This window comes from Zonotrichia leucophrys, chromosome 6 (assembly GCF_028769735.1).
Source record: "Zonotrichia leucophrys gambelii isolate GWCS_2022_RI chromosome 6, RI_Zleu_2.0, whole genome shotgun sequence".
NCBI lineage: Eukaryota > Metazoa > Chordata > Aves > Passeriformes > Passerellidae > Zonotrichia > Zonotrichia leucophrys.
The window spans coordinates 11359404-11381489 of record NC_088176.1 but is presented as its reverse complement, the minus strand read 5'-3'; the positions used below and the strand labels follow the sequence as shown (position 1 = coordinate 11381489).

At 41.7% G+C, this 22086-nt stretch overlaps 1 protein-coding gene across 1 annotated transcript in view; it reads left to right on the top strand.

Moving 5' to 3' along the window:
• SORCS3 (sortilin related VPS10 domain containing receptor 3) overlaps nt 1-22086 on the top strand; it is a 263805-nt gene that overhangs the window by 124229 nt on the left and 117490 nt on the right. Inside the window, exon 4 of the mRNA XM_064716259.1 lies at nt 16095-16253. Coding sequence (XP_064572329.1) covers nt 16095-16253 — 159 coding nt within the window. The remainder of the gene's footprint in view (nt 1-16094; nt 16254-22086) is intronic.

Below are 22086 nucleotides of genomic sequence, written 5' to 3'. Positions count from 1 at the left end.
TGGTTCACTGGAAAAATGCACTTTGCCCTTGTGCAATTTGACATTTGCAGCTATATTAAATCAATGTAACACCATGCACATACCAGAGGAAGCTGCTGGGAATTCTTTTCCCCATCTGTGATGCCTGAGAGGTATCCTTCCAAGTGGTCAGGGCCAGCTTGGTGATCTGACACCACCTTGGGTGCTGACATAAGGGAGCTGCCACACATTCTGCAGCCCACTGTGAACGTGCAGACTCTGGCTGCATGGCAGCCAAAACACTCCCTGCAGTGAGCCAGGACTGCTTCATTTTCCCTGGAGCTGTCACACTGCTAGTTCCCTTCCCCTAAGCAGTAACAAGTTCAGGGTTTCACAAGGCTTTGCAAGTGTATGGAAAGCCTCTGCTGCCGGGAGCTGAAGCTGCCAGACTCGGATCTGCTCTCCTGCAGGTGGCTGGGCTGTTTCTCCTCTCGCTTGCACAACAGGCACTTGTGTTTGGATCAGGAAAACCGGGAAAACCTGCATTGAGCTCTCCTTACTGCTGTGAAATTCCAGGTGATCTTTGCCCTTAGCAGTCAGACAGCTCTGAAGTGCTGGGGACTGGCTTTCTGAGAGCTCCTGTTTTGGGTCTGGTGAGAAGCCAAGTGCCTGCAGTGTTGACACTTCCAAACCCATGAAGGTGTTCCAGTGGGCAGAGTGTATTCCAGGGCACATCTTCCCCTTCAGTGCACTTGCCCACCCAGCTGTTGGCCTGAGAGAAAGACCACATGTGAAGCATCTGCTTTGTCAGGTTGCCAAACAGCTTGCAACAAGCAGGTAACTTGTGGTAAACTTCAGAATGGAGAAATTTTCGTATTTGTTTAGCAGTACCCCTTCCTTACAGATAAATGGGATTTAAAAAAGCAGATGTTTGAGTGCTCTGAAAAGCTGAAATTAGCAAAATGCTTAGCTTTGGCTTTTCTACCCTGTAGCCTGTTTGTCTTTGGGGATATGACAAAAAGCTGCTTACTCTCTGCTGGGCTGAGATCTCAGTTCCCTGCTGACCTTTAATTTAAAGCTCTGTTTTGGGTGTTAGTTACATTTTACTAGAGGCAGATTTTCACAGTGGTCTGGGAATTAAAAGTGTTTATTTCTTCCAAAACACTAAGGGAAAAGTCTCTTCTATTTTAGTAGAAACATTTCTCTTGACTTTTTAAATTTCCAGTTTCTTTTTATCCCAAGTCTCTTCTTTCTTTATGGTTGCTGAAAAAATTCTGTTAGAAAATTGAATAATTTCCACAAAAAGTTAAGCTTGTGATTCTTTGCTTAACTGGCTGCACTTCAAAATGTCACTGCTTGGAGCTGAAATGCTGTGATTCCATATTTTCTAGCATGAGCTGGTCTGCTGGGTAAGATCCCCTATTGTGAGAACATTTGCTTTCTTCTTGGTTGTCAATAACAGGGTTCATTTTACAATTGATGCCTCACAGAGGGATGTAAAGCCCTTCCAAAAGGGTGCAGAAAGAAGATGAGAATTGAAGTCCCATATATATCTGAAGCACTGCTCCTTTCAGGCACAGAGGTACCACTTTGAATCTCAAGGAATTGTTGAACCATAGATTTTAGGTATTAATTTTCCTGTGAAATACTCTGTAAAGAGTGCTTATTCTTGGTGAAGATATTGTTTAGTTGAAAATCCAGTTCTCACTGAGAAACTTTTAATCTCTCCCCTTGGGAATACTGTGGAGGTGGAGACGATGGAGTTAGAATGCAAAAGAAAGAGAGGAAAAAGGAAGAGAATAACAACTCCGACAAATCAAACCCATTTTTCTGTATAGAGTATTGCTCAGATAAGGTGTGGATAAACTGGAGGCCCTGATTGCATTTAAGATCTGAGGTGACAGTTCTGATGTCTTAGAAATACCTTCCTTCATGAATTTTCTTTGCAGTTCAGTTGGCTGCAGTTGTTTTTAGCTTTTCCCCTGAGGTATTACAATCATTGTTGCAGGTGATGACTTGAAGAATTAAAAGGTTTGTAGCCTTTTATGCTGAACAGAAGTATCACCCAGGTGCAGTGAATGAAATGAGGACTCCCCCCATTTTCCCCTTATACCAGAATTGAAGTATTTTAGGTTTTATTTAAAGGTAGACCTTCCTGCTAAGCTGTTTGAACAGTAGTTGCAAACAGAATAAAGCAGGAATAAAGTTATGGTGCTCAGTGGAAGAGCTTTGGGAAAATGGCTTTTCAGACTAGTTTCTTAGTTGTCACAGAATCAAAATGGAGGGGCAGCACAAATCACTGAAGCTGTAAAAGCCACAGTCATGCTGCGCCTCTCATACCTCACCATGCCTCTGAACTTAGCCGTCAGGAGAAATGTTCAGAGGTATTTAGAGAGTAGGAATTTCTGAAAGATAAATCTAATTAGATTTGTTTGTGTCTGTGCAGTTTCTTGGGGGCTGAAGTGCAGCAACTGTTTATGAGCTGGCAGGGAGCAATACTGTGTTGCTGTTTGTGTTAATGAAGGAAGAAATTAATTGTCTGTAATACTGTAATTGCAGAGGAATGCATTTACTTGACTGGTGACTAGCTAGAATATTGGGAGTGACACCTTCCTTTACAGAAACTGGAGATCCCAAAATGAGCACAAGTCACTTTGACCTCCCCTTTATTTCTTCTTGCTCACTTGGACCGTCACTGAGAGCAAAACCTGTCCTGGCCTCCTGTATCTCTAAAGGGAATTCCTCAGCTGTGGTTGGAGCCTCAGGGCAGAACCATGATTCAAACTTATTTTTGTTTTGCCTTCATTTCTTAGTTCACATGCTCCCAAAGGGAATTCTGTAGCATTTTGTTTTCTCCTTACTCATCAAACCTGTGATAGGTTGATGAGGCAGAGATTCCAGCACGTACCTGAGGCTTGCTAGCCCAACCTGAACTGAGCTGCTGTGCTTAGCCACAGCTCCCATTCATCATCTGCTGCTTTTTCCCTAGACTGCATCCCAAGCTATTGGTGAGGAACTGAGCTCTGGAATATCCTAAAGCCATTTGGGCTTTAGGAAGATGGAAGGTTTCCTTGGACCCTTTTTCCTCATTGTGCTGACACCGGGATCAAGGGTCTGTGCTGCAAACTGGCACTTGGTGATGTGACCTGAGAACGTATTTATAACTGAAAGGCAGTGGGGCAGAGTTAGAGCCACAGGGCAGGAGTGATGGAAGAAGCCCTTTCTACTGTCTTTTATCCCTAATCCTTCCCTTCAGCCTAATGGAATACAGACACTAAACAGCTCTTGGTTTTGCCACTGCCATTAATAGGGACTAAACTACCTGACCTGCAAATGCTGCTGTAAAATTCTCTGAGCACTCCTTCTCTGTACCCACTGAGCTGTATATGATGTTCCTGTGTTTCTCAGAGCTCCAAAATCCATGTCACCCAGTCCAGGGTTGCTGTGGGCAGAGAGGAAAGCTGTGAAACACAGTGCCTGGCTTAGCTGAGCTCAGGTTTGCCTACTCTGGTTGCACCAGTGGGTTGTACAAATGTGGCTGTGATGGGGATAACACCTCAGTGTATCCTTCTTGTAAATACAATTCAGGGACAGTCACGCTGTCTCCAGAACTGAAAATTTAAGTAGAGGAATAAAATGTGAATGAAGAAGTAATATTTTTCTTCACTTACTGGTGTTGCAAAGATGATTTCCTCAAGGTCACCCACAACATCTATGGAAGAGTGAGAGGATGTGTGACATGATGTGTTTTATTAACAAGGTGCAGTCTTGTGAGCTGTTGTACATGGGATTCTCTCTACTTGTCCAATTAATTCAGCTTGAATTTGGCACCTGAGAAAAGAGATCATTTTTGTAAATGTTTGCAGAACAGTCGCCTGCAGCTGTGTGAAAGAAATCCTGGATTACAGACATTTTGTAGTATTTCAGAAATAGGACTTTAGGAATTTCTTGTTTTGGAGTGTTTTCTGTTTTGTAGTTTGAATTCAGCAAAGTCAGAGTAAGTTCAGTATGTTCTGCCATTTTCAGAGTAGGTTTCTCTGACCTTTCCTACCTAAGGTATATAGTTTCCTGATGCTGGATGACTTGGTTTATTAGTGTTTTGAACATGGTTCAAGATCAATGCCTGGAAAACATTGAGATATAAAGGCACAAATACTCTCAAATATTTTTCAGTATGTCTAAGTTGGTATTTTAGTGGTTGTTTCTTCCTGTTGTGTCTTTTGTGTGTGTGTGTTTTGGTTTTTTTAAATTATTATTACGAATATATTTGGAAATTGTGCCTCCTTGTGAATCTTTGTACTCAAGATGCTCTTGTGAGAATTTTCTGCCCTCCTGCAGTCAGGGATGGTGGAGCCTCCCATGCCAGATGCCCCACTGGAACCTGACCTGACCTGGAGGATCATGTCCCTAAAGAAGGAGCAAAGTCTGTTTGCTGGCTGGTTTACCATTTCTGGCTTCACAGATATCATAGAGAAAAACAGAGGTTGTGCAACATCTGTGGTCTGGGAGATGACCATTTTCCAGCACAGACAACACAGAACTGGAACTCAAAATTATGAGAGCCCCCCAGTGAAAGTTTTCCCCTTTCTTAAACAGGTGCAATGTGTTTGTTGCCCTCCAGAGAAGACTGTCCCTTGGAATTCATGAATGTGAAAACTGGGGATTCCTGGTGGTTTTTTTCAGTTAGTTCTCTGAAGAAGCAAATACATTTAAAAACAAACAGAAAAAAAAATCCTCGTACCCACTGAACCACAAACACTGCTCATCAGCTGTTTCTAAAAATAAATGCAATTGAGATAATTAACAAAATACTCCCATATGGCATTATTTAAAGGGGCTGAAGGGAAGAGGGTTAGAAAATAGGTATAAATAGAAAGTGCCATTTACAATGAAAGCCATTCTTTCAGTGTTTGTGAAGGAAAAGAAGTTCATATATCACAAAGCTTGAGATAGGGTTGTCTTTGTGTACCATTACTCATCTGTATTTTGCACCTTTGTACCTCTATATTCCAAATTGCAAACAATTTTTGGAGCAAAAGGACAGTTACCAGGCAAGAGTGATAAGCTTGGCAGCATCCTGGTGCATGTCTGTGACAGGGCTGCTTTGTCAGACTTCCTAAAATTCAGTCCCTCTCTCCTGTTGCACTCTCTGCCTGCTTCACCTTGTATTGCTCCAGTCATGGAGACTTAGGGATGTTACAAGGTCATAAAGACCAGAAATGGGGTAAAACTGCAGGGGGGCCATCCACATTCAGATGTAGAGTTCCCAGAGCTGGCTGTCAGAAGAACAGAGATAGTTAGCTCCAGTTTAGACAGGGGGTGTTAAGGATGGATCAGGAGTTATGATATCGACTGAAATAAAGCTGCAATTTTGTCACCTAGCATGAGCATCGCTTCATACCTGTGTGAGCTTTCAGAGTGCCTTGCCTTGGTTAGAGGGAGGAGAGGGTCTGTCAGGAGGCAGCACCTTGTACAGGGCTGCCTGTATTAACCACATGGCCTGTCAGCAGGGTGAACACAGCTGCAGGTTCTGGTATAGGGCAATTTTATGACACTTTTTTCCCTTCTCCATTCTCCTTACCACACTCTGAAACATGGCCATCTCATTTACTGCTGCAGCTCCAATAATATATTAATTTATGAAGTATGAAAAATAAGGTAGTTTTGAATTAACGAGGAGGGGCATGGTGCTTCACAGACAGCAGGATAATCAATCAATAACAGTGAGTCACTATATCCTGTTATTAAAAAGGAGGGAAAAATAATAGAATGGGTGGAGAGCAGCTCTCAGAGAAGGGGAAGGTGGGTCCTTTTGAAGACCATATAATGATCTGACCTTGATCTTTAGTGATAGGAGTTGGTTCACCGAGACTTATTTATTTCTCTTTGAGGAAAATCCTCCCCCCACCCCCTGCCAACCCCAAGCCCAATAATAAGTGGCAAGATATCTTTTTATTTCATTCCTTTATGAAGTGAAGAATAGAGAAGCTCAGCATTACTGAGTGAATTCTTATTTTAATAGCCTAGATTAGCAGAGTCTGCAGGGCACGTGGCCACAGTCTCAGTTTGTGGTGCATACACACATCTGCCTCTTACAGTGTAACTGTAATGTCAGCTCTGGTGTTATCAATTCTGTGTAAAATATTTTATCTCAAGCAGCACTGGGAAACCTGGAAACACTTCTGTGACTGTTAAAATGAGTTTTCTTCAGCATGGAGCTTGGCAGGGCTAGATCTTAGAGAGTTATTTCACTGTGGTGTGGAGTGCTTGAGGCTTCTTTGTTCATTAGTGTGAGTTCATTGCCCTTCACCTCTCAGTTCTAAGATGTCTTTTTTTCATTGTATACAGACAGATGTTGCTGGACTCCAAAAGTAATGACAGCGGTTTTCTAAGTGGTCCAGAGATGCAGTTAGGGAAAACTCAGGCTGTTGTTTACTTATAAATCTAGGCAATCAACTCTTAGACCAGTCCTTCTGTCTCTGAGGAGAGATTGGTTCTGCCTTTTACAGTGAGCCCTCTAATATTTTAATTCTCTGTTGCTGACAAAACAAGCTCATAACTTTCCTCCCTTAGATTCTTCCCATGGTAGAGCAACATGATCCTTAAAAATGCCTGCAAGAAAGCAGCAAAACTCCTGGAGCAGGTGTACTCAGAGATTGAGAGGCAGTGGGGTGCACACAAGGAATGCAGCACTCAGAACCTGGAAAACCATGGAAAAATGGAGTAAGCTTGGTAATTTTCTGATGTTTGCCTACTGAATCTAAAAACAAAGTGTCAGGGTTGTGTTGGAGATAAAACTTTTATCCCCTCTTCCAGTTCTGTTTCATCTTCCACTGCTTCTTCAGAAACGTACAGAGCTCACGTATGTGCATGAAGGGATACAGAAAGGAAAGTGCATGATTTTCCCCAGGCTGTGAAGTACCTGTGACCCTGATGGAATAGTTGGAACAGGATGTAGCAGCCACTGGGTTCTGTCACTGGGGCAGCCACTCCCCTGCTCAGACAAGACTACTGCCATAAACCTGCAAGGACTGTTTCATTGGGAACTAATTATTAAATATAATGGGAAATGTCAAAGCAGTGAGGTGCTGGTTGGGAATCCTGTACCTAGGTCCTGAACCTATCTGGCACCTGAATCTTTGGCACCCAAGTTGGCATGCAGAGCTTGAAGCCTCAGTGGAGAGCTCAGAGCTGAGTGCTGCCATGCAGAGCACTGCCATGCCATCATGTTTTGTAACTCAGGCCTCAGCCTTGCATCCAGAAATTGGATAGACCTTCTCCTGTCATCTTGGCTTCCTCCAGTGGGGGGATGTTAGGAAGAAAAGTACATTGGGGACAGTGAGGGACATGAGTAATAGATGCCAAGTAAGTAAATTGAGATAGATTATAAGCATCTGGATGTGAACAGTGATAAAGCTGACTGTTGTCTATGTTCACTCTGCAATCTGACTAAAAAAGCAGAAAAATAAAGTGGGTAAGCAAAGCAGAAGCAATGATGCATTTAAAATTGTATTCAGATTTAATGGCCTCAAGGGAGATACATAACACGATTTTTATTTTTCTATAGAGTCATGAAACACTCCACTGTCCTCAAATGAAATAGATTGCTGAATACAGGCTACAAAAGTTTACCCCCATGAGTAACTATCCATGCACATCCTTTTGTTTTCTGTAATGGGGCAACTACTGTGAGTAAACTCATACCCACATGTGAAGTGTTCTCCCAAGTGAGACCTATAATCAGAGGAGTGTTTTTATATAAATGGTGTTCTCAGTTCCAGCAGCTGTGGTGCACACAGCCTCTCCTTACTGATAACATTATTTTCTGTAACTATTTCTGCTTACATGGGAAGTTACCATAATGGTGAAAATTACTTTGTAGTTGTATGGAGAATAGCACAACCATGCATTTACTCAAATAACATATAATTATAACAGTGAATGCTGCTTTTCCCTTTCTGTGAAGACAGTTTGGGATTAGAGCTGTTCTCTGTCATCAGAAAAAAAGCTGATGACCACAAAACAATGTGTCAGATATTGTAATAACTGGGGCTTTCCTGTCTAGAGTCCAGAAGAGTAAAAAGGCATCATGCAGAGCTATGCTATGCACAAATACCAGACTCCAGAGCAATATAATAATATAGCTCAGAAGCTTTGTATTTGTGAGGAAGCTCTGGCTGGTGCCTAAGATCACCAGTGGAGGTTTCTTCTACTGGAAGGTTCAGACCCATTAGTAGAAGTGCTGGTCAAACTGGATGTACAAATCCAGTGGTGATGCTTGTCACCCATTTGGCAGTTTGTGGAGCAGAACTCTGCATGAACGTGCTGTGACACAGAAAAGCCTTTGGCAGATTAGCTGGGCAGCACTGCAGTGGCCCCAGGCAGGTGGGAATACTGTGGCAGAGGACTTTGCTCCCCTGATCTGTGGGGAGCTGGAGAATGTGCAGCTGTAACAAGAATATAATGGGCTGGAGTAACCTTGGATAAAGGGTGCCTTGCTGTGACAATGAAAAGGTTTTACAGCCAAGCATGTGGCTGGCTGTTGCCAGTCAGTCACTCTTTGCCAGGTCAAGCACATGCTTTTTGGATGGCTTCCATCCCCACTGGCACCTGAAATTTAACAAGCAAATGCTTGCTGTGCCTTGTAATTAAAAGTGAAAAGTACATGTGTCCAGTGCCAAAAAGGCGAGAGAACGAGGGGAGGCATGTTGTTCTGACCTGCTCAGCAGCAAAACAAAGATAAGATGTTCTGCTTTGTTAGTTCTGTTATCATGGTTTACTTCACTCTTGTGCATGCAAATTGGATCCAGCCTGGGATTTGGCATTGTGGGCAGGTTCAGATGGCAGCCTTGGAGTATCTGTGTTCTTTTCCCAGCTCAGAGTTTTGCCTAAGTCTTACAGCCATGATAGATTTTCATTTCCCACCTGCCAGTGAGGATGGCAGAGTGGTTTTCCTTGAAGAGCTCTTACTTTATATGCAATTTAACCTTAATTTGCTCCTGATCCTCAGGGCTTCTTGCATGGTGCATCTGTGCTCTTGCACAGGTGCTGGACGCGGTGATTAAAATGGAGTGCCCTCTCCCCAGGGAAGGGATTGCATGAGCTTGGAACTCTCTGAAGTGTTTTGTTTTGGTATTTCAATTTATGGCAGGTATGGCTGAAGTGCCAAAAGCCTCTTGCAATTTTGTACCAATATGAACAGTTAATTGTAATTTAATCTGGGTATAATTGGATATAAGAGACAATAGAAGGCAACAAAAGATTAACCAGGATTATTGCCTGTAAGCAAGTGTGGTAGGCTGATGTGCATCTCCTCAGAGAAGGCAAGGTAATGCTGGTACTCATTTGATGCACTCCAGCACTGCTCATTTTTGTTTCAAAAACCCTGCTGTTTTATGTTAAAGAAATTTTTTCATGTTACAGTTTATTATTTTATTTCTGATAATGTTTCTCTTCTTTTATGTACCCTCTACGAAAGACAAAACATTCTGCAGAAACAATGAACCTGTGTATCACGTGAACAACATCGTGTACTCTGACCTTTCTGTCTCAGTGCTGCAAAGATGGGGAACCCATGTGTGGGTAATTGCAGATTTAATGAGGTTGCTCTCTTCTCAAACCAGTTTGGTGGATTAGAGAGCTCTCAGTTTCTGGCACAGCTGCAGCAGTCCATGGAACAGGTCCTCCAGAGGGGTTGAATCCTAACAGAAACAGCTATTGATGTCTGAAAAGTTCTGTGGCAAGCAATGTGATTCTGCAGACTAGAAGTTGTTTTGTAATTACAAAGAATTCCTGATGGGAAGGAAGTTCTGGAGGGAGGTTAGTGTGAAGTGTCTAAAATGTCTTGAGAGAGCCATTGGGTTCTTTGGTCACGGTACATATAATGCAGACCCAATGCAAAAGTCTCAGGAAACTCTTATTTCATTGCTGAGTTTCTATGGATGTCTGAGTCATTTTTCATTATCCAATAATAAATACAGTAGTGAAAGTCACCTTTAACACTTAAAGATTGCTTGGGTTTTATGGGATTGTATTGAAGTGAGTGCCAAGGTATAAAAGCCTTATGGTTGAGGTACTTTTATAACACATGCTTCATAAACCCCTATAAAGTCAGTGCAGTGCACTTCATCCTTTAAGATTACAGCACTATGGTTCTGAGAGTTGGTGATCTGGTGCTATATTCATTAATTAGATCTGCCATTAATGTTAAATTTCGGGCAATAAGAAGTGAAGTTACAAGAAACTGAAATGGGGTAGGTCCAGACAATTTGTCTCTTATGAAAGCTCAATGCCCCTTTACTGCTTGATTGATGCCCATGGGTTATCCTTAACATTAAGGAAGTTTTTGAGGCATGTGAAGGAAGAAGGAGTCCCATATCTGGGCTACTCTGTAACACAAAAGTTTGCAATGAGCATTTTCCTTTTGGCACACAAAGTAAGTAATTAAATAAAAGTTGTTGCCCTCTTCATGGATGTCTTTTTTGGCTTCCCAGAGAGCAGATGTCCCTCTTGTCACAGCTGCTGATCCCTGAATGATGGAGTGAATTTCTTTGCTTGTATGTAAATACACAGGATTTCTCCCTAGAGCAGATTTTTATCAGTGACATGTCCCATTTTTTCCTGTCTGACTGAGATGTTTGGTGACTAGAAAACAGAGGTTGCTTTCATTTCCCCCTGATTATTGTAGAGATCAACATATCTACAGGGCAGTGAGCAGGTACTTAGCCATCTCTGAACGTCAGTGGAAGTTTGTATAAAGTTAAGGTGTGCTTTCTAGAAACCCTCTTTCTAAACTAGTGTAAATCATTCAAAGACAACTTTAGCTCAGCTGATTTGTATGGGTGTTACTTTTGCTGGTAAGCAGTTACTTGTGGTTACCTTAGCACTTTTTAGTTTCAGAGGGAATTGGGCTGATTTAATTTAACTGAAATTTTTTTAGTTGAAATGGCATGTAGTGATGAAAGAGGGTGAAAAAGGATGAGATTTTCTTTGCAATGAGTTGCACTTGTCCTCCATGGGAATGGCTGGGAAGGGCTTTAGATATACTGTGTAGATGTGTTCTAGGAGATTTGGGTTGTGATCAGACCTCTGAGGGCATCTTTTAGCTTGCAGGGCAAGTAATTGCAGTTATAATGTTGGAGAGAGAAGGAATGAGAGGGAAATGAATAATCAAGTATTTGCCAGTGAGAAATTTCAGGTGGTCAAACATGTAATCTAAAATGCTTCAATGTAGAAAATTACTCTTCCCATAAGAGAGTTCCAAACTGTTCATATTTAACTTGGGATGGACTGGTGTTTTGAAGGAAGAAAACAACTTTTGCATCTTTAAGCCTTTAAATGTCACTGAATTTTGATTTCTCAAAATTTTTGAAAGGAGGAAAGGACATAAAAAATCTAAACAAAGCAAAAATCTTCTACTTGCATTGGCCTTTCAGTATGAATTGTTGAAACGTTTTGGCTTTTTAAACTCAAGCTACTCTGAAGCTTTTTGGGAAGGAGACATGGGACAATACAACCCATCAGATGTTTTAAATCAAATGAAACATTTTTCTTTTTTAGAATCTGATTTGTTTTTTCATTGATGTTTTAGGTGTGGCCAGGCTTTAGGAAGGATCTGAAGTGTTTTTGAATTGAGGGCCTAGTGGAAGGAGGCCTAAAAACCCCAAAAAAGCCTTTTCACTTTTAAGCTGAGCACATTCAATATGGAAATCTCCATGAACTTGTAAACACTAAACTTCAGCTTTATGTATTTGTAGAAGTGTTTGTGGCAAGACTGTCTTTTCAGTTGTAGGAGAGGATAATCCAGTGCTACAGAATAAATTCTAATATTTTGCTAAGGAACTGAGTTTCTTTTGAAGCTGTGGAGGCTTGCGTGGTTTGTAGGTGTCCTGTTGGTTTTGTTTATTTTTTAACTGCTTTGTTTATTTGTTTATGGTTTTTTTTAGAATAGCCTTTTACATAGGTGAATATGACAAGGACCTCTGAAAAGAACAGTGTATGAAAAGTGCATTAAAGTGGAGTATCAGGGGCAGTACACAAAAGTTTGATGCTGTCTATCTATTTCTCAGAACAAAAGACATTTATTTGAACCTGTCTTCTTTATTCATTTGACAACTCTCTGGTGTTTCTTTGCTAATGTAGCTCAGTGGTACTATTGCTACAGATTATTGCACCTATAAAACTGGTCTGTGCTGATTTAGGGAGATGTGCTTTGGTAATTTACAGTGAAAATTTATGTTCGTTGAGAAAAATAAAAGGCTTCATTGAAAGCTAATATTAATAAATATGCCACTTATGTGGCATGTTGTTTTGGGTTTTTTTGGTCCAGTGGCTGTTTTTTTAACTAATTCAGCTGCATACAAAATGCATTCCATTGTGATTTCTGTGCTCGTGTGTATCCCCGTGCCTGTCTGGGCATGTTGTAGCATTGTGCCTGTGGGAGGTGTGCTGCCCCATTACTGCACAGTTCTGTATTCCACATCATGGCTCTCTTTGTGCCGGACTACAGAAAAAGAGAAATGTGGCACCATCTTAACTCATCCACCTGCCCATAACCCATATGAAAGCAGTACCATGGAAGGTGTGTGCATTAACCCAGTGACCTACCTGGTATTTTGATCTGGCTAGTGGGAACTCACATTCTCAATTACAAATCCTACCCTAGTTTTTGTTATATTAGCCCCATCAGAGGGCATGACTTTTTTAGAGGATTTGTGCTGCAATATGGTGCCACTTTCCTTCCTAATTTCTTCTGCATTTGAGCTCCTTTAAGGGTCTTACACACTCTCCAACAAATCTGAGTGACTCTTAACTACTGCTGTGGTTTCTGTACCAAACACAATATGGCAGGCACAGGTGTAACATGCATCATGCCCTCCTTGTTCTTCTGCCTGCAACTCATGCTGTTTATTCCCTGGGGTGAATCCCACTGAAGTGCTCAGAGCTGGATATGTTCCCTGCTCATGTACTGAAGATCTCAGTCCATATAGCGTAGGTAATCTTGCAAGGTGATCTCTCCATACCATCATCTTTCCATGTGCTGCCTCACTGGTGTCTGGGGTTCTGCCCACCTGGAGTTCATCCAGAACAGCTCTGTTTGTGTCTTCACTGTCCCCAGAGCTCCTGCTTTAAAGGAGATGCACCATGTCCCAGACAGCTCTCTTCCTCTGCATCCATTCCTAAGGAACTCTCTGAATTTTAGTCTGATTTTCAGCCTGTTTTGTTGTCTGGTGCTTGCCATTCATTGTTCACTGGATTTTGAAGGTCAGGAAAAGTATGTTTTCAAGGATATACCCTTGGCAGTAACCAGTCCTGCCTGCCCTACCCCTCTCCACTTAAACTAGAGAAAAAAGCAACGTTTTATACATGGATGTATACATAAATAATCTAGAATGTAGAAAGACCAAATGTAATCTTCATTTAAATAAAGGCTGCCATTTAATTTAATGTTATAGAAAATGATTAGATCTTAAACCCTTATAAATTACATTTGACAACTCTCTGGTTCTCCTTTGCTATTCCTTATGGCAATTATAAATGGCAACACAGGATGCTGGCAGAAATGCTCATTCTGGCTGGAGTTTGTTTATTGTCTCTTAATGAAAAGTGATTAATCTAAATCACTAGTGGGGTAGATGCTTCCTCCTGGTCCCATAATGAGAAGGCTGAAAGTTCCCTCCCCCTATAGCTTCCAGAAGAAAAAGTAGAAACAATAAAAAAAGAAAAGCCAGAGTCTGTCACTTTTCTTTCTCTGTGCGCCGTGTAACACACCTGTGCTGGTCCGAGCTGCATGGGTGGTGGTGAGCTTTTGTTTTTCACTGTGATTGAGCCTCCTGCCTTTCCATCCTGCTCTGTGTAGGACCAGCCTTTCCTGGGAGGATGGATGGCAGCAGAGATGTTGGGTGTTCATTTCTCCATTTGAAGAATGGAGAGTGGATGTGGAAATTGGGTGAAGGCACAGGGCATGATTTATGTGATGTCATCTCTAGATGTGACTGTTGTTAAGTTCTTCCACCTTTCCTAGCTTGGTGGTTTTATTATCTGATCTTCTAACGCTGTTACGCATCCAGAAGAACAAATGGGCCAGATTTGTCGACCATCTGGTGGAAATACTGCCTTTGTTGTTTCAATGACCATTTCTTGCACTATCCACTGAAGTGCTGCAGATCATGTGTGAAAGGACAGAGAGGATGTTTTGTTTGTGTACCACTTCAGGTCCATGCAGACTTTTGCTCCTTATTTGAGGACAGAACTCCAGCAGTAAGCTTTTAATATACAGCATTATTAACTATGTCATCCTCTATTACATCAGGTGGAAAATGTTTTTATTCCTGAAGTATCCTTTATTTTAAATATAAGATCTCTCTGGATTGTCTTCTTAAATGGCCAGGCCTACATCCTTTTTTCATTCCATATAAGCAAGTGTTTTTTACTAAACTATGTTATAGTTCTCTGACATAGGCAATATGCTTTAGGTGAACAGGGGTAAAAAATATCTTTGCAGTCTAAGAAAGGAATATCTTCAAATACTTTTAAAATTGTTACTGTCTGGGGCATAATGAAATTGATATTTTGGTCAGATTAGAAAGAATGAATGTACCAAAACATCCCTTAGAGTGGAGATCTTGGAGGTCTCTTCTCAGGCTAATTCCCAGGAAATCATCTGCAGGTGGGGAACGAGAAGCGTTCCCCAGACCGGGCACCAGGGCACAATGCAAGTGCACTTCAGAATTTATCCTGTGGCTTCCTGTGGGAATGGCGAGGGATTGATTTTGGGGCTGGTGAGGGATGGATGTGAGGGTTGTTGAAGGTCCTTTGACATCAAGCTGGATTCATACAGGTGGCTTCCCTCTGGGAAAACGTTCACTTCTTGTTCAGCTTTTCATTCCTTAATGGAAAGGATCAGAAGCCATTTACATTGTATTCCCTTTCCCTTGGTGACTTCATGGAGCTAATGAGGTACTTAAGATTAAACAAGCACTGAAATTTTTTGCTTGATGAAGGCCTAACATACCAAGGGTTTAACCATTCCTTGAAACTGATTTTTGCTGTCAAAATTAATGTATTTCCCTATTGTAGTCTTGAAGTTGGAGCTCTGTGAAGGTGGATAAGAGAAGTCAATGTGGAAAAAACCCAAAACTGCGGTGGATGTCAGCTAGCTGATCATTCTGCAGTGAGGTAGAAAAGGCCATTCCTAGATCTGTTTTCCTGCTGAAAGACAGTTTCTATATTTGATTCAGCTGCTGTATCAACAACCTGCTGTGTTTAGAACAGCTCTAATTTATTTCCCACTGTTTGCCTTTATTTTATGGTGCTGGTATTTGCTTTAATGTGAAGTCGTTTTCTCCAGATGTTAATAAGATGGTATTAATGTTTCCACAACATTTTTCCTGCTAACGTTTATGTAGAGCTTGCCATCTGATAGTGTGGAATCAACCCATTTTAAAATATTGATAATAATTTTCTAATTAAAATTAGAGACTCAGAAGTGTTTTCCTCCCTGTAAAAATTGAGGTCGTGCACTTTCCTGTGCTTGGGGAAAATTATGTTTTCACTGACTGAATGAATGTCTCTTACTGTACAAATTGGGAGTGTGATATATGAAATGGTGTCAGTGTTTGCCCATGTGCATGTGAACTATACCCAGCTGCCAGCAGCTGATCTGGGAAGGCATTCTGTTTCCATGGAGGTGATGCTCTCATTCATAGCACTGCAAGCTGACAGGTAATGAGCCTTAAATCTCAGGAATGCTCTGTTGCTTACTTTTGGAGAGAGAATTCCACATGGGATGAGAGAAGTGGTAGACAGATATGGTCCAGGAAAGCCTGGTGTCGCTGCCTGAAGTTCCTATTTCCAAGCAAAATCCACGTTGATACATAAAATTTTTCTTTCTTACTGATCTTTCTGAATTTATCTGGATAAAATGAAAAAAAAAAAAGAATTGATCAAATCAGCAAATGAGTTGCCAAAGGAAATGAAACTGAAATAGTAAAAACCTATCCTAATTCTATGGGATGTTATACTCTTGAGTGATCTTCTGAATACATCTGATAGGAGTCAGTGCTGTGTGACCTCACTCTTAAATTATATTCACTTTCACTTTTCCATTAACACTTTCCTTCCATTTTTCTATTTAGATCATGCTTCTTAGTGATCCAGAGGTTGAGAGCAGCATCCTCATCAGCTCTGATGAAGGAGCTACTTATCAGAAGTACCGTTTGAACTTCTATATCCAGAGCTTGCTCTTCCACCCCAAGCAGGAGGAGTGGATCTTGGCCTACAGTCTGGATCAAAAGGTAAGCAATTGATTTAATGTTTCAATGATTTTGAGCCAGGAGTTGAAGGGGATATTGTCTAGAACTGCTCCCTCTCAGAGATGATGAAGAATTTATAGTGTGCTTTGCTGTTCTCACTTTGCAGGTTTAAATGTGCTCAAAAGCCATGCAGTGACTCCAAAGCCAGTTTGCTAAAAGCAGCTGAGTATTAGAGTGATCATGATGGGTGTGGAAACTTCAGTAGTGGTGATACTATGAAAGATGAAAAGAATTAGAGATTTGACATGACACATGGAGCTGCTCTAAAAATCTATTGATTGGTAGGCGCTGATTTCTGTGCTGTCCCTGAGAATGGAGCACTCAGGCTGAGCTGGTCTGTAACAGCTGGATGTTGAGCCTTGAGGGGTGCTCATTCTGCTTGCAAACTGGAGGTCAGGGAGCAGCAACAGATGACAAACTCCTCTGTGCCACTTTTAAGCCTCTTTGCAGTGCCCTCTGTGAGTAAGACATCTCCAGTCTGTTACTGTGTCCTTAGCAGGTTTGCACTTAAACAGATGAGTGCTATGTGAAAGGTGCTGAGCAGAGCAGGTGCAGTGTGGTAGCCAAGTGCTGTGGTGAGGAGATGTGTGCTTCAGGTCTGGAGCAGCAGTCCCCACTACAGCCCAAAGCTGAGACATAGACAGGATGGTCAGGTTATAAATTCTACAAAGTTTTAAACTTGCCAAGCTTTTATCTTTCCCTTCTTATATTTCTGTCATGCCAAGACTCTGAAAAGCAGAAACATGCTGAATAACCACTAAGTTTTCCTCACTGTGGTGGGCTAACCCTGGCTAGATGCCAGGTGTCCATCAAGGCCACTTGGTCACTCCTCACCTCAGCTGGACAGGGGCAGAAAATATAATCAAAGGTCTGTGGGTCGAAATAAAGGCAGGGAGAGCTCACTCAGCAATTACCATCATAGGAAAATCACATTCAACTGGGGAAATTAATTGAATTTATTACTTATCAATACTCTACTATACTTTACTTTATCCCTTTATACCCTACTCTATCAAATAAGAATAGAGTAATGAGAAGTAAAAACTAAATCTTAAAGTACCTTTCTACCACTTCTCCCTTCTTCCTGGGCTCAACTTTTCTCACCATTTTCTCTTTTATCTGCATCCCAGCAGCAGAGTGGGACAGGACATGGGGGCTTTGGTCAGTTCATCACATGTTGTCCCTGCCTCTTCTTCCTCCTCAAGGGAGGACTCCTCATACCCTTTCCCTGCTCCAGCATGGTGCCCCTCCCACAGGAGACAGGTCTCCACACACTTTTCCAATGTCCTTTCCACAGGCTGCAGTTCTTCATGAATTACCCCAGTGTGGATCTTTCATGGGATGAAGGCTTCAGGAACAGACTCTTCCAGTATGGGTTTCCTGTGGGCTCACCATCACCTGTCCTGCCATGGGTCAAGGGGTCAGCCTGCCTCACCATGGCCTTCACTGTGGGCTGCAGGGGAATCCCTGCTCAGCACCAGGGACACTCCTCCCCTCCTTTTGCTCTGACCTTGGTGTTTGCAGTGCTTTTTCTCTCATATAGTCTCACTCCTCCCTGGCTGAAGCTGTCAATTTGTTTCTTGCCCTCACTTCATGACTAAGTTATCTCAGAGGGGCTACCACTGTCACTGATGGGTGTGACCTGGGCCAGCAGTGGGTCTATCTCAGCGCTGGCTGGTGTTTGCTTTCTTGGACAGCTTCTTGTAACTTTTCATGGAAGCAACCCCTGTAGCCCCCTCCCTGGTATGAAAACCTTTCCACACAAACCAAACACATATGGTAACCTGTCAGATGTGAGGGTGTGTTCTGGGTGGGATTTTCAATTTTTGCAGTTATTCTGGAAGATTTCTAAACTAGTCAGTCTCACATCTCAGCTACAGGAACAATATAGCTAAAATGCTGTGCCTCTCTATTTGAGAATTTCCTTTGGAAGGCTAGTGCAAGATTTTACCAAACCAGTTACTGAGAATATAATCAAATAATTTCCTATTGCTCTGCTTCCCACTTGCTAAAAGAATGCTGTGGCAGGCACCAGGTGTTTTGCTGCTGTGCTACTAATGATTCTTGAGTGACATTTGCAAGAACAAAGCTATTGTAAACACACTCCTTTCATAGTATCAAGTCTTTACTGTATGAAGGAGTTAGTCAAATGTCAAATATTTTTCTGCAATCAGAGGATCAGTGTAACAGGGATTTTGAAAGAGGCTGGAAAGACCAATCTATTTATTTGATGTCACAAAATGTCTTGATGCTACTTTTAAGCTGGAGGTAATAATTTGCATGATCCTGGTGTTTATATAGACAGGCTTGGAAGAAACAGGCGTCTGATGAGGCAGTCATGTATGTGAGAAGCCAGATGAGACATCCTGTGCATGCCTTTGCAAAGAGATCCATCTGCAGTGAGTGCTGAGCATCTGCTGTTGGGATGAAGCGCTGTACTTCTACTTGCAAAGCTTTGTAATCTTTTTGTGATGTTAGTCATTGGAGGGAGAAATCAAAATACAAGGGAGGCACATGATTGACTGTGAGCTGCTACTAATGCTCCCCTGATCCAGTGCAGCAATAGCAGGCCAGGAGCATTTTTGCTTCTGCTCTTTCAAACAAATACATCTGTGTGCACACCTCAGCTGCTGTCTTCTGCCCAGGAAAAAAGACAAGAAAAATGAACGGAACTAGAAACACCCTGAATCTGCTTGCATTTCATCCCAGAAACCGAATTAAATTGTTCAAAGTGTATGAGCAAATATGAGTTCATCTGTGGCTTGTTGGTCAAGTGGAAATGGAGCAAAGCCAAGTTCAGGCTTTTCCTTTATGTCTGCCTTTGCATTCAAGGCCACTCATGCTTTCCTTCACTGGTCAGAAGGACGGCCTGAAGTGCTGGTTCATTGTGGATCCTAGAATGGAGCCATGGAGCAGTGCTTTTCTCAGCTGAAATGTTTGCTTAACATGACTGAGGTATAGATTGTGCTGAGCCATGTCTTGGGTTAGTAAGAGCTGTGAAAGAGCTGTCACTGTGAGTCAGGATCACCAGCTTCACTGCAGTCGTGGCTGATGCTGAGGTAATGGGCAGTGCTCGTGGAGTGTGACAGCAGTGCCATGGGAAATCCCCAGCTGGAGTCTCTGAGAGGCCAGCGTGATGCATTCCTGCAGGTCTGGAAACAGGGGCACTGCCACAGTCGAGTGGGAACCAGAGTCAGCCCTGTGCTTTTCTCAGGTTAGGCCAATGCAAGAATAAAGAGGCTTTTAGGATTTAAGTCCCATATACTTGAGAATATTCATCATGTCTTTTGCATCTTTGTAAGATTGTAGTGGTTGTTCTCCTTTTTCTCTAGAAGCCAGATCTGGATCTCACAGCTTCCTGCTCTACTCTGCCTTCTCTCCTAGATGTGGTTATGGGACGGTGCTAATGGCAATGCCCATTTCATCTCTCTGCTGCTCACCAGAAAAGAGTGATCGAGAGCTTCTGAAATAAGTGTCTAGAGAGGCTGCAGTGGTGCTCACAGATGTGAGGAGGCTATCCAAAGGGATGCCATGCTGGCAGGGGCTAATTGTCCAACTCCAGCCTAGTTCTGCTCCTGTGCCCTTTGTTTTTGTGCTCATTTTCCTGCAAAGCAGCATGAAGTTGCCTGGTACAAAACAGGTGGAGCTGTATCAAATAGTTTTTGCTTTCTCAGTTCATATGTCCATTCTTTGGGGATAAAACTGCTCTGAAATACTTCTGACTTGATGCATGAGAGGGCAATAAAATAGAAAGTTTATCATTAGCCTGCAACCTGTGGGTAATATTCGTCCACTGATACTGTGACAAGGAAGGTGACTTGCTGTTTGCTCTGTAGTGCAGACACTGCTACAGTGAGACATCATATTTTCCCACCTCTCTAAGTTTTAGAAGTGTGTTTGACCCTTAAATTCTATTTTAATGACTTTAGGGACAGATTTAAAAATGCAAATGTTATTCTGAAAACAAATCAAGTACATATGATTTGACTCCCAGCAGCAGAAACTATTAAGGGAAGATCTAATCCATCCTCTTGTAACTATAAATGTGTAAACAAGTTGGAAAAATTAATTTAATATCTTAGATTAAAATAAGTATTTCAGATTAATATTTTTCTTATTAGTTTTCTTTCAATTAAAAATAATAATAATGTACTGTTTTAAGCAAGCTGTAGTCAGCTTGGAAATTAATGAGAATGATGAACCTGAAAATCCATTTTGCTTAGTATGTTGTTCCTCACAGTAAAATGAAATTAAATAGGGACAGTTCATATCCCTACAAATAATGAATTTGGTAACTGCCTAGATCAAAAGATTTTTGAATTGTTTTGTTTATAAAAATAGAAAACAATATTAACATTTTGGAATGAAATACAAATAGTCAGTGTTTTGGATCTTCCCAATAAATAGTTTTCCTCTAACGTCTTCTGACCTTCAGTTCCATGGCTGTGATTCAAGACTTTTTTTAATGACTGTTTTAACCTAAACATCCCTCCTTGTTTTTAGCTAATTTCTCCACAACTGACAACAATGTTAGGATATTTATCTAGTTGATTAAAGAAATGACCAACCAATTAAAAAAATCCAACACATTTTGAATGTCCTCTGAACAGAATTATTGTCCCTTCCAAGTTGGTGTTTTAAAAGGTCCATTCCATATTCTACAGTCTTCTTTAAGAGGAGGAGCCCATCTCTTCTCCACAGAACTGTTCCCTGAAATATGACTTCATACCGAGAAAGCCAAAGACTTTGTGGTATTACCACTTCCATCAAGTGAAATAATTGAATATAAAAACAGTTCAGTCACCAATTCTTTTATTACCACTCCCACATATGTATTGTCCTGCTTTTTCCTGGTTAGGGCAATTCCCAGAAGACGACTGAGTGAGATGGAGTTCAGCAGGCTTTCTGAAAGATGCATTGCTGTGTGGCTGCTGGTTATGTTGTTGATTTAAATCACAGTCACCACCATTTGTTTTCTCTTAGTAGTATCCAAGGAATTATTGAGGATACTTCCTTGGTATGAGTCAACAGAGCATATCGTTCCTGTTCTTAATTTTCATAGCCAATTAGGACCCTCCTCTGCTTTGCTAACTCTCCTGTATCATCTCATAAATGCAGCAGGGCTGAGCCAAGAAATCTCTGTGTGTGGGCATGAGCATGTAGCAAGTTCACAGACCCTGATGTCTTCTCAGAGAGTATAAAGCACAGGCTGGAGGAATTGGAGGAATTTTTACAGGACTTTAAGCAAACCTGTGTGGGTTTGCTATTCTCCCCTGAGCTGCCATGTGATATTGTATAGCTATCAGGTCCTGGGATATTAAATGCATCTTGTGAGTTGAAAATCTTGGATCTCTTCCCAGTAGCTTTGTGTGTATGTGTCAGATTTATTGACAAAATTGCACAATCTGATGTGTGCACGTGTTGGTTCTGTTAATGGCCCTCTTAAGTGGCCTTTGGCAGAAGGTGGACACTGTGTAAATGTTACAGACAATTTGCTGCAGGTCAGACTGGGTCTCACAGGGAGTGTCCATGCTGACACTTGGATATATCACCCAGTGTAAAATGGAAAATGGGCCTGCAGCCTCCAGTTTTTGTGGGTATTTGCAGAAAATACATAGGGAACTATTTTAAACAATCCTTGGATAAAAATGTGGTGGGAAGGGGAATATATGAAAAAGGTGAATATTGCCTGTTGGAAAGTGTGGGGAGCTGCTCTGTGGAATGCTGTGAAAGCTTAAAGCCTCCCAACACAAGCTTAAGGTACAGATTTCATTGCTGCCATTCACAGTGACTGGGGAGGAATATCTTGAGTTTA